A 13,420-nucleotide genomic window follows, 5' to 3' on the forward strand; every position below is an offset into this window, starting at 1 on the left:
TACAAGCTTTGTTTGAAGCTCCTACAACATATAGGTCTTGCCGCTGCTAGATCATACACATATAACAAAAGCTTATATGATGCATATAAGGTCATGTTTGATTTTCATTGCCTATTCTCGTGTCTTTTATGATGCTTCTTTAATTAGTGACTGGGGGTCTTCTCTTAGGCTTGTTTTCTTTGCCGCCTTCAGCAAATCATCTCTTCAATTTTGCATGTTTGGATTAGTTATGTTCAAGTTGTACAATCTTGATTTTTTTTTTTTTGAAATTTTCCTCATAATCATGTCATCAAGATTAAATCTTTAGATGAATACTGGCAGATGAGTCTGCATGTTTATCACTATCAGTAGACTTTTTTGATAATTTGGGAATAATTGAATCCACATGAAATATTTGGAGAATGTAATCTTCTGAATATATATTTCTTCTAATATTGCCATGTTGTCTTCATATGCATTTATCTGATTTAGATGTCGCCAAGCTGAGTGAAATATTAGATTCCCAATTTTGCTATTGATACTCAATAATAAATATCAAAGGAATTCTAAAGCCGAAGAAGCTGATGAATTTCAGCACCCCGTTGGCATGTCATTCATCTACAACATTCAGGGACCCATGTTTGATGAAGAAAATCCACAATGTCTTTTAGAGGGGTTGAGTGCAATGTATCTGTTCAAAACAAACTTTATTTGGTTTGGATTGAACATATAGCTTGGAGTAGTACTGCCATTCTGAGATGAGTTACATAATAACCAAAACCAAAAAGTCGGCAGTGTAACTTATATGTGAATTTAGCACATGAACGCTGAGACACGAGGTTCTAGAGGCTTTTCAACCCATTGCAATGATGCTATTGTTTTAAAGGGAAAAAAAACTAAATAAATGAGTTCTGTTACAAGAAAGCACTCATAAGAACTATTGTGATGCAAAGACTTCTAGAGTGTTGGTGGTAGATTTCCTATTATTAATGCGGGTGAATTTCTGTGCCAGAATTTCTCATCTATGAGATCTTAGGGCTCACACCATTTTTCATCTATGTATCTGGCGGGATGCTTGCTGGAACAGGTCAACCTCAAATTTCCAAGTTTTGTTGTTCAAACACAGATCATAACAAAGAACCTATTGTTCCTGTTGCTTTGACTTCTACTACTGGAGGTTGCTTATCTTTCATCTGATCCAGAAGATTTTGTTTTGAGTAGAACAGGCTAACAATTCATAGGAATTGTTTGAACTTGTATCCTGGAAGTGCATTTTGGGATTACCTTCTTAAAATGCTTGAATAGCATTGAGCAATGGATTGGTTTGCAGTTTGTAGCATCTTCGTCTTATATAGAGGATTAAGTCTGGGACACTGGAATGAGGCTTGGTTATCAAAACTGACTACTTGCTTCGACTAGATTGAGGTTTATGTCAAAACCATAGTCATGGCAGAGCAGTTCTTTTGCAGAGCTGAATGAATATGGCCAGACTTGAAGAGCATGATGAAAAAGAGACCTGGTAATGATACTATGATTTTTTAGTTAGAAGTTACTAATGGAATCATTTAAAATCTCTCAATGATATCATATTATCTCATTCATATAAATTTCATGTAATTGTTTTATAAAAATTACCAGAGCCTCCATTAGCATAGCCAAGACTCCAGTGGGTTCTTGTGCACGCACGTGCCTTTTTTCTAGCTTGCTCTTGTTTGTCTATTTGGGATGGAAAAAACAACCAGCATAGAAGAAGAATACAGGGGATTCCTTGATGTTCATATGATCTTATGCATCCTCTATTCTCGTTGTTTTATGATTGTTATTTCCATTTAGTTGTCCTCTTGTTATGTGTTCATCCTTTATGTACCAATTTTCCCGAGCGAAGTATACTATTTGATTGTAGTTGTTTCCGTTTCTCAGTTATATGCTGTAATTATTAAGTACATGAGATAAAAGTTCTCATATGATCTTAACATTGCTTTACAGAAGGTAATTTTTTTTCGCCCGATGTAAGAATCAGAGTTGTCTTTTTCTTGGTTCTACCTGCGTAGACTTCTGCAGTTTGTATTGGAAGTTGTGTTATTTCAGATTTAATTGTAATTGTTACATTGTTACTTTAATTTATTTATTTAGAAGGCGTCTGTTAAAATGAGTAAGATAAGAGACATTAAGATTAAGATAAGGTTGGAACATATTTCGGATTAAGATATGGAATGATGAATATAAGACTGGAAAGTATTTTAAAATTTTTATTAAATTGTTTGTTAAATTTTTTAAAATGCACTAAAGGACATAAATGTTTTTTTTTTTTTTATTTATAAAGATCAAGATATGTTTATTTTGACAGAGAGAATGTGAGATAAACATATCTTGAAAGATCAAGTTAAGGGGTCATTAATGATTTTTTTTTAAAAATTTCAGATAAGCTTAACAAACATGTTGAAAATGATATAAGTTTAGAATGTATTCTATATTTTAATTTTTTCATCTTATACTTTGATTAACAAACGCTCCTCTTAGGATATGTTCTAAATTAATGACAAAATAGTATTCATAACTCTGATGCCAAGTCCAAGCATTATGCTAAATGCTTGGGAAACTTGATAAAGAACGCAAAAAAGCGGTCTATTGGTGGTTTAACGTCTTTTTGATTTCCCGAGTTTTATTATTAAGGGACTCATTCTCATGAGTGCAATGTTGTGCACCTACGTGTTTATAACGGGGTGAACTAAACCTTTATTAATTTGAGGGGTAAAAATGTTATTTGGAGAATTTCTCTTCTCAAGAAACACATCCCATTTCTCTCTCCCTTTCCCTTGCTCTTGCCACCTTCCTCTTATCAGTGACTTTCTCACCTTGTTATTGTATCCTCGTTAGTTGTCGTTGCATCTCCTTTTTCTTCTCCACGGTAGGCAACAAGGATGCAATGGTACTTGATGCACAAGAGGTGGCAAGGAGTGCACCAAGGTGGCAGCAGCGATAATGACGAGCGGGTGGTTGGGAAAAAAAAAAGGGAAGATGAGAAAAGAGAGATGAGAGGATAGAGATAATGTCTTATAAAATTGATGGAGATTGCTTACACTTTCATTAAAATGGGTGCATAAAATTGCTCTCCATTCCCATGGCATGTTATTTGGTGATGGTTTAAAAGGTGTTCGATTCTGTAAGTTGTGTATTCTCATTATTGTTCTTAGAATCAGAATTAATATTCTCGACGATAGGAGATTTCATTTGTTTCCAAGTAGGGCCATATTCGATGAAATGAAAATGATTGAAAGCTGTGAAGAATTAAATATAAAAGCAAATTTATTTAATAATCTCTCTTTTATAACATTTTCAATATGAAAATGTTATTTTCTTTTTTTAGTCCCATATTCACCTCGGCATCTGTATCAATTTGTGACTGAAATGCTGTCTCATTTTATTTTATATGTATATATATATATAAACAAGTTAGGTTGGACCCAATTGCTTAGACTACTATTTTTGAATAAAAAAAATTTAATAACAATTTATTGGACTTCAAATTATTTCTGCTTCAAAAGATTTCCAAATAATAAATTTTAAAATGCATGCAAACTCATAATTTTCAAAATAATGTATACAACTATTAATAATATACTAAAATTATAATGTATATGCTAAATTATAAATACATAAATTTTTATTTAAATATACTATCAGGCCGTGCCTGTATGCTGTGCTGGCCCGATGTACCGTTGGCTCAACAGGGCCCATTTGGTACTGGGTCACCCAGCCGTTTTGACATTATCCTGAAGAATAGTCTGCAATAATCAATTTGACGAGTCTTCAAGAAAATTTTAAAATTATCAAACTACAAATGATCAATTCTTCTGGTATTTAATGATCTAGGTTAATTTAATTTTTCTGGATCAATCCCAACGCTGATTAAGCACCTTGGCTATCATTATCTACCATCTCTCTTTTAAGTAGGCAATCGCACAATCATATCCACCATTTCTTTCTCTGATAGTAAAATCATGTATTCTTCTTCAAAGGAGCACCAGACCACATGTAATCATTCCCTCTACAAGGACATGGATAAACTAGGGCACACTGCGTCGAAAATACAGCAATCTCTTCACTATACCCTCCAAACAAAATGTCCCCATGGTTGCTCTTTAATTGATTACAGGTGACAAAACAGCAATTTGGCTAATTCGGTCCGTAACAAAGTTGAATGAGAATCACAACTAATCAGGACAGCTAAGCACAACCACAACCACGTGCTGAGATCTCAGAAGAAAGATGTTAGGAGACTGACAACGGGAACGCAAAGAAAAGAAAAAAAGCAAATTTGCTATGTGACCTAACGTAAACGTAATCAACATACTTTTAACAGCTGCTGCCATTATCTTGGGTCCCACTTCCAAGACCAAGCAACTACTCCAGGCCCACCTACAAGGTCTCTACCATCTGAAAAAAGCCTATGGGGTGACTAAATTTGATATTGGGAAGTGTAGTATTGGTCGTAATCCTCTAAACTACCCTTCAATTAGCCTTCTTTCTGATGTTTGGTTTTCTTACTTCTTTCTTTCCATTTGCAATGTGACTGGACCCATATGCTCCCATCGTGGCTTGATACAAGTCCTTTAACCTGCAATCATCAATCAGCCATTTAAACATATATATATATATATATATATTATAATCATGTCTTCTATCAATTGGGTAAAAGGGAGATCAATATCAATAGATACAATGAGAGGAAGTATTCCACGACCTAGGCATACTGATAAAGAGAGCAATCGCTGAAACTCCAACAATAAGGGGATATACTGGAGCTGGAGTCAACTCCTGCATGCCATCAAAGAGGAATATTACTTTACCTTATATGCAATAGGAATTCTATTTTAATTTTAAAAAAGATTTGATGACAGATTATTGGAACTCAGGTAGCTGTGAGGGACGTGACAATCTCACTGAATTAGCAACGTGTTTAAATTTTATACTTTTAACAAACATGATTAGGGACTCCGTTAATCTCAACCTCATGGTGGCATGATTGGGTTGAAAACAGTATCTTTGAAGGTACAAACCTGTTTGTGGTAGTTTTCATCAATTCTATATCTGATTGGGCCCACGTGAATTTGAGTGTGCTGCTCCAGATCGACCTCAATGACTTCAGATTCAAATCTGTGAGTGCTTGATGGAAGAGCAGACTGAAGCTGCAGAAGGTGCTTGCCCCTGGGCAAGTCCTTCACCTGAAAGAAATTTGAAAGAGGCAAAGGGAAGACGGATTCAATCTTGGTTGGATCATTAGCAGACTTAATTTCTACTCGAAGATGTGAATGTAGCTCATTAATTGTCTTCCCTTCAACGTGACCACTCAAAATTGTCAATTCCGGCTGCTCAAATACCAAAAAGTCCAGATCCTTAATGTCCTCATATCCAACCTACATAAAAAAAAAAAAAAAAGGGAAAAATAAAAAGAATCATATATATGAGAAGTTGGCAGGGTTTCTGAAAGACAATGTTCAGATGACGTAAAAGGGATGCTCTATGGTGTGGCTACTCATGTCCCTAGGACCATGCAAGCACATTTGTCACTGCCATTGCTTCAAATTGAGGTAACTGTACTTCACAATTGTCACTATCATCATTATATATGATTCAAATTATATGTAACAACCAAAAATATGAAAATGAACTTTCGTGCCATGTTCAGGATTTCTTTGAAAAATGATCATGCAGAAAATGCTAATATTTTCCAGATCCAGACTTGAATTTTAGTTCCATTACATAGCACACGAATAGCCACCAAACCAGCTAGTGTCATGCACAAGGATGGGACTATTTTTATTTTGTTACGTCAAGTTAGACTTCAAATCTCTTTCAAACTTCTTAGATAACCATGTTATAATTTATAGTTGTTAACCTAACAGCGCAATTCACAACAATATATAAGCAACATTATTCCATTTTTTCCCTACAAGTGCTCAATATTATTTAAGTACAATATGGTGTGTATATATAATTTGGTAACATAATACAAATACAAAATAAACATTATCATGTGCTATACAGGACAAACAAGATATAAATATATTTTTTCCCTTGAACTATTTTCCCTTTGCCCCAAGAATAAAATAACTTGCAAAGGACATCCAAGAAGAGGTGCCTTATTATATGTTGTTTGCAAATGGATAAGACAAAAGAAGGTATAAATACTAAGCTTGAAATATGGAGAGGCATTCCAAAGGCTTTAAATTGATCAACATAATGAAAATTGAATATGGACTGTAATTTATTAAAAATAGAAGTGTGAATTATGTTGCAGCGAGACTTGGAAATCAAGTGATTTCATGAAAAGATCAGTTTAGCTATCTTAGATCAATGGTCCAAAAGACATAGATAATTGAGGAAGCTAATTACAAAGTTAAGGCAAGAAGAATTAAAATGAGAAAGTGTTTCTAGAGTTTTATGCAATTGTAAAATACCTTTAAAGGTAAAAGAAAAAATTTTAGTAGTAAACCACCAACATGTGCAACATATGAATGTGATGGAGGTGTGTTAAGGTGAATGTGCAACCATACAAAAAAAAGAGAACAGAGCTAGAAATGAGATTTATTCATAATAAAATCAAAGTAGTTCCTATTGAGGATAAAATATGTAAAACACAATTAGGAGGAGGTCTCACTTAAATCATATTTCATGTATGATATCTATGGCGTGTGGCTGCCATTTCAAGCCGTTTTAAGTCCAAAAGCTCTCATTTATTTAAAGTATTAACTTTTAAATATTCCTACATGTGTATACTATATACCCTCAAGAGGTCAAACAAAATGCCATGTAATCAGAATAACATGCATAGGACACGTGGCATTAGTCCGCAAAATTTCTCATTAAAACTGTTTAGCTTTAATACCCATAATATTCATCAACAAGTCTCACCATACCTAGTGTTCCAAAGGGGCGGGATGTTTGAAGAATGACTTAAAAACATTAATAGAGGTGGGACACAAATCTTTGTATCAGGCTCTCGATTTCCATGTTGAAACTTGAATGATAAAAGCAACCTTCGGAAATTAAAACTCACCTTTACACTGACAGACTCAGGAGATGCACGCTCAATTCTAGTGTTTTTGAGGTCACCCTTTTCCACTACTTTCACTGTATAGGTTGTATCAGGAAGGAGTCCTCTAAGACGATAATTTCCTGATGAATCTGTTACTGCTTCCTCATAAAAGCCTTTTGACTCTGACCGGGCTTCAACTGAAATGCCTTCCTTTGGCTGGCCAGACAAGAGAGTAACTGTACCCATAGCACTGCAGAGAAGTTAAAACCATCTTAGAATCTAGTGGGAAATGTCACTTGAAGAAAATGAGAATAGTATGCATGAAAAAGTGGGCATTTAATTAATAATATGGCCATTCTATTAGAACGAACAAGAATTAAAGATTACACACAAGAGAGCTGAATAAATTCAGTGATTCAGGCTGTCTAACCCAGGTAGTTAATATTACTGAGTTACACTTCTCCAATCCAATCATTTAAAGCACTTTACAGAAGTGGAGCAACACCAGCCCACTAAAAATTGACATTTATTTTCATGTCAGAGGGAGCTCCAGATGAAGAATTGGCAATGAATAAATAATAGAGATCCTTAAAAGTTTCCATGTACTTGGTGCTTCACGATAAAAAGGTGCAAGATTCATCTTTAAATTTGTCCACGTCATCTGGAAACAATCCCATAAAAAATAAATAAAAAGGAGTAACCCAACCAATTCACAAGGGAACCATTGAAGCTCCTCCAAAACTCAACTTGCATACCGATAATATTTTGATTACGCAAATGAGCTCTACAGCATCTACAGTTATTAAGTTCAAAAGATAGTGTAGAAGAAAACTGAAAACATAGTATATATTTCTCTTCAACTTCACAAGGAATGGTTACAATATAATATAGGAGAAAGAAATCAATCATATCCCTATGACTAAGGAAAATAAGGAATCTTAATTACATTAATTACTAATTTACATTAATCCCATAGATTGTGAGATAATTGGTATTGATAATCAATCCCATAGATTGAGGGATCTGATTTTCCAACAACATTCCCCCTCAATCTGGTGAATGAATATCGATCATTCCAAACTTGCTTATAAGTTCTTCAAACCGCTTGAGAGGTAAACCTTTGGTGAGCAAATCAACTAACTATTTTTCTTAGGGAACAAAAGACAAACAAATTTCCCCAACATCTAGCTTTTCTTTGATGAAATGGCAATCTATCTCAACATGCTTAGTGTTTTCATGTTGCACCGGATAGTGTGTAATGTTGATTGTTGATTGATTGTCACACATTAATTCTATAGGACCATGACCAAGTATTTTCAAATCACTAAAGCACAATTATCAGCCAAAGTAACTCACACAATCCAAGGGCCATTGCCTTAAACTCTATTTCAACACTAGATTTGGTCGTAATCCCTTGTTTTTTGCTTCTCCATGGCACTAAATTCCCCCCCCCCCCCCCCCCCCCCCCAAAAAAAAAAAAAACCACACACAGTAGCTAGTAGTGGACCTCCTACCCACAAGCGAACCACCATAATCAGCATCAGTATGTCCCCTGACCTCCAACTTCTATCTTGACTTAAGCAATAAACCTTTTCCAGGTGTTGACTTCAGATAGCACAAAATTTTTTGTACAACTTACATATGCTCTTCAGTGGAACTATGTATTAAATTGACTTACCAAGTTCACAACAAAAGCTATGTTAGGTTGAGTGTGGGATAGGTAAATCAGTCTTTCTACTAACCTCTGGTATCTCCCCCTATCCACCAATGGATTGTCACTTGGTCCAAATTTCAAGTTAGGATCCAAGGGAGTATTTGCTACCCTGCCACCTAGTAATTTGGTTTCTTCTAATAAGTCCATGGTATATTTTCTTTGGGAAAGAAATATATCCTCCTTTAAGTATGCAACCTCGATTCCCAAGAAATACTTGAGCCTACCAAGGTCTTTGATGTCAAATTCTAGAGCCATATTTCCTTTTTGCAATTTCTTCTCATCCTCATCAATGCCAGTAACAATTATGTCATCGACATAAACAAGTAGGGCTGTTAAGAGTACCTTTCTTGGAATGCTTTATGAATAAGGTGTGATCTCCTCTACTTTGCCAATACCCCATTGCCTTCATAGCCCTTGAGAACTGATCAAACCAAACTCTTGAGGATTGCTTTAACCCATACAAAGCCTTTTTTAATCTGCAAACATAACTTGCAACTTCTTCAGAAAGACTAGGCGGGGGTCCATAAATACCTCTTCCTCCAAGTCACCATATAGGAAGGCATTTTCCACATCTAGTTGCATCAACTCCCCAGCCATAATAGCTAGCCAAAAATAGGAGAATCAAAAGAGTTAGGATCCAAAGAAGATTGAAGCTAATAGGGCTGAGACTCTTCTAAGATAGGAAGACCAGGATCAATAGAAACACTCTCCCCTGAGGACTAGAAGTAAGAACCTTAAAAAAAGACTGATTTTCAACAAAAGTTATATCCTTAGTTACAAGGACCTTTTGGTAGGAAGATGATAGCACTTGTACTCCTTTCGAGTAGGAGAATAGCCAAGAGATACACACTTAAGGGCTCGGGCATCAAATTTATCCCTATGATATTTAGATACATGGACAAAAGCCACACAACCAAATATCTTAAGAGGGAGAGGAGTATGCAGACCAATTTCTAGAAAATAAGTAGAGACACACTAAAATGGGGAGAGTTGATTTAGCACTCTTAAGGGAACCTTATTAATTAAATAGGTTGCGATCAATACTGTTGCACCCCAAAAAGTTTTAGGAACTAAATGATGATGCAAGAGAGCCCTAGCAACATTTAGGAGATGCCCTATCTTTCTTTCAACAACTCCATTCTGTTGGGGAGTTTTCACATAAGAGGATTCATAAACAATCCCTTTTTGTTGGAAAAAATGATTGAGATGATGATTAAAATAGGCCCTTGCATTGTCACACAAGGGTAGAATGTTGTTGATGGCTGCTTTGTCCTTAAGTAAACCCATGTCATCCTAGTTTAGTCATCTATAAAGGATACAAACCATTTGGCCCCAGAATAATTAGAGACTCTAGAAGGCCCCCACACATCAGAGTGCACTAAAGAAAAAAGAGACAAGGGAAGTTTACTACTAATAGCATAAGGTACCCGATAGTGTTTGGACAATTCACACACATCACAATGAAACATACTAATATCTACCCCTTTAAACAAGTCTGGAAACATAGATTTTAACAAAAGGAAAGGAGGATGACCTAACCTAAAATGTTGAAACCATATATTGGATTGAGTGGAAGTATGCAGAGAAGAGGAGTGACTTAAGGTAGGCTAATCACCGGCAGGTACCTCACTGTTCCTTGTAGATAGTACAACTCATTAAGTGCCTTAACAACACCAATCATCTTCCCTGTTGCTAAGTCTAGAAACACACAATCATGAGGTGAGAAAATTACACAACAAAATGAGGAAGACCGAACAGTGGCCTGAGAAGCTTCTCATTCTGGGGCAGCAATGACCAACAGGAGCAATGCTGGAGATGAACAACCAACGAGGGACACTGGAACCAGACGCAAGAGAGACAAGGATGTACGCAACAACCAAGGCTAGGGAGGACAACGGTGATGCCGAATATGAGTAACACATGAGGATGAAGGAGTGCTAGTAATAGAGGCCTGCAATTAAGGGATGTAAACAGAACTGTAATGATGGCAGAACCGAGGAACGTGGCAGCGACTATTAAGGCCGACAAGAAATACGCCAAACGATGAAGGCAAAATAGTTGGCAATGAAGGCCAGAGAGACAAAGGGAGTCGAAAAGAAAGGTAATGAAGGTCGGAAAAACACCCAAGGAAGATGGCTCTGATACCATGTAGAAGAAAAATGAAAACGTAGTATATATTTCTCTTCAACTTCACACGGAATGGTTATAATATATATAGGAGAAAGAAATCAATCAAATCCCTATAACTAAGGAAAAGAATGAATCCTAATTACATTAATTACTAATTTATATCAATCAAATCCCAACAATTAAGATTAATTATAATCAATCCCACAAATTGTCTGTGGGATAATTGGGATTGATAATCAATCCCATAGATTGAGGGATCTGATTTTCCAACAACAGATAGTAATGCGCCCAAGTTAATATCAAGTGAATAACCATTACACTTGCATTTGAACAGGGTCATTTGACCCTATCATTTAAAATTTGGAATTTGAAATTCCAAATCCATCACCTGGTTATATAATTGTTGGAAGAATTTGGATTTGGATCCAAATTCACCTTGGACCTAGGAAATAGAAGGATTTGAAATGCAAGTATTCAAATGACATCATTTGAAATCCTTCTATCTAATCGCAACCCAAAATACTAGAATTCTCTTAATAACCATGTTGCATATACTATATTAGGATGTTTTGGACATGAGTTAAAGAATTCTGATAGTACAGTTTGTTACTATTTTTCGACAGTCTATGTTTGATAACGCATCAGTGTATTAGGACTTTGACAAAGCTATCAATTGGCCTTGTAAGTGCAAGCACAATCAATTTTAGAAGATAAATCATACATGGAAGTTGGACATTTGATGGAGCTTAACTATCTTATCCCCTTCTTAATCCTCTTAACTTGTAATAAAAGAAACTAGAACCAAGACACCTAAAGAGGCACACCCTGGATAACAGTATAAAGAAACAAAGCAATTCTAAACTACACAAAAAGAGTAAATACTAAATGGAGAATCCCTCGCTCAACCACCAAACCAGCAACCCAAACTGTATCTCTTTCTTGTGGCCCCAAGCCCGAGATCAAACAAGTGAGGGACACAAGCTGAGCATGGCTCTTTAACTTTTACTAGGACAAGTTCAATCCAGGCAACCAAAATGTCATAACTATACCAACATCATGTATTGAACACCAAGAAAGCAAACGGTTCATTTAACCACTGTCCTTGCATATTAAGTTAAGCACCTTGATTTACATTTGATGTTCTCATGAGGTTAATCAGCTGACTCCTTGTGTGCGTGTGTATGTGTTTTGTTGGATTTATTAATTGGCATCTAAACAAAACATAGTTATCTCAAAGTTGACTGGTCTATTGTAGTCATAACCCGCCTCCCTCCCCCTCATTCGCCACATGGCATGTATAAACCCCACCCCCAACAAAAAAATAAAAAAAAACCCTATATCCTCCACTATGTCTTTTTTCTATGTTTTCTCTTTTCTTCTATATTATTTCTTTACTTTCTTTCAAATATGCTGGCTTTTGATCATAAAACAAATCTTTTTAATTTGTCAATTTTGTGATTCACATATCTCATGAGCCCATGCTACATCATGCAGAAATCAATACGTGTGAAAAAGCATCCTAACCTCCCAGAACATTCAAATCACATCATACAAGTGTGGTGGTTCAAATCAAGGATGAACCAAGATAGAACAGCATGTTTGAAATAAAAAATAGCCAGAGTACGTAGGGAACCAGACAGCAACCTTCATGCCAGATTGGAGAAAGGTAAAACTGAAACATGTTATTTGGATTAGCAAGAAACAAGATTATATCCAAGGCACAAAAATTGAAGCCTTTTCTTTCTAGCATTAAAAGTGTCTAGTCATTGCTCAAAATAAGGGATTTAGGAGCTAAAGATAAAAACACTGCTAGCAGGAAACAACTGTTCAATTCCCTTCAGTAAAGACATGTAAAACAAATAATACTAAGCACTTAGAAGGCCTAGAGATAATGATAATCAATTAGCAAGTGAAAGCAAACTTATGCTAGGCAATAGCAGAACATTTGGATGTCTTTCACAACATAGATAAATGAAATAATTGAAAGCATGCATAGACTATGGAAATACCTGTAAGCAACACGTGTGGCTTGGAACATGATTTCCTGGACCAGCCCTGAGCCAAGGTCAATTGCTTGTGCAGGAGGTGAGAAAGAATACTCCTACAAGATCAAAATTAATTCTTGGCTGATGCAGTGAATGCATGCATCAAGACTAAAAGAGCAACATTCTTAAATGCCAGGGAGGAAAACGGCAAGCATATGAAGACCACTATTTGAGGGAAAACAAGCATGAAAATAAGCAGGGGGAAAGGATAATGCAGAATAGATAGTCAATTGTTGCAATTATCATATAAGTGCTGAAACAAAAAGAAGTACCTTTAGAAGAGGGCGGAGATAGAAACTCCCAGGGAACAAGTCATCAAAGAGGTAACTTCCACCAACACCAGTTAGAGTATTGTTTCTATAACCATCTTCACCACTCAAGGACAGGAGGACAGAAGGGAGAGGTTCTTTTGAATCTTCTTTGAAAAAAATACGTACAGAAATCTTACCAAGTTTCTGACAAGAAAAGGAATGAGGTCCAATGGGTTTCACATGATAACCAGGCTGCAAGAAA

At 35.8% G+C, this 13,420-nt stretch overlaps 1 protein-coding gene across 1 annotated transcript in view; it reads right to left on the reverse strand.

Annotated features, from left to right (window-relative positions):
- Positions 1 to 4,103: 4,103 nt before the first annotated feature.
- LOC127796711 (uncharacterized) overlaps positions 4,104 to 13,420 on the reverse strand; it is a 37,385-nt gene continuing 28,068 nt past the window's right edge. Inside the window, exons 22-27 of the mRNA XM_052329018.1 lie at positions 13,180 to 13,410; positions 12,872 to 12,963; positions 7,040 to 7,268; positions 5,040 to 5,396; positions 4,724 to 4,797; positions 4,104 to 4,597 (exon numbers count right to left, since the gene is read on the reverse strand). Coding sequence (XP_052184978.1) covers positions 4,492 to 4,597; positions 4,724 to 4,797; positions 5,040 to 5,396; positions 7,040 to 7,268; positions 12,872 to 12,963; positions 13,180 to 13,410 — 1,089 coding nt within the window. The 3' untranslated portion in view covers positions 4,104 to 4,491. The remainder of the gene's footprint in view (positions 4,598 to 4,723; positions 4,798 to 5,039; positions 5,397 to 7,039; positions 7,269 to 12,871; positions 12,964 to 13,179; positions 13,411 to 13,420) is intronic.

This window comes from Diospyros lotus, chromosome 3 (genome assembly GCF_014633365.1).
Source record: "Diospyros lotus cultivar Yz01 chromosome 3, ASM1463336v1, whole genome shotgun sequence".
NCBI classification, from domain to species: domain Eukaryota; kingdom Viridiplantae; phylum Streptophyta; class Magnoliopsida; order Ericales; family Ebenaceae; genus Diospyros; species Diospyros lotus.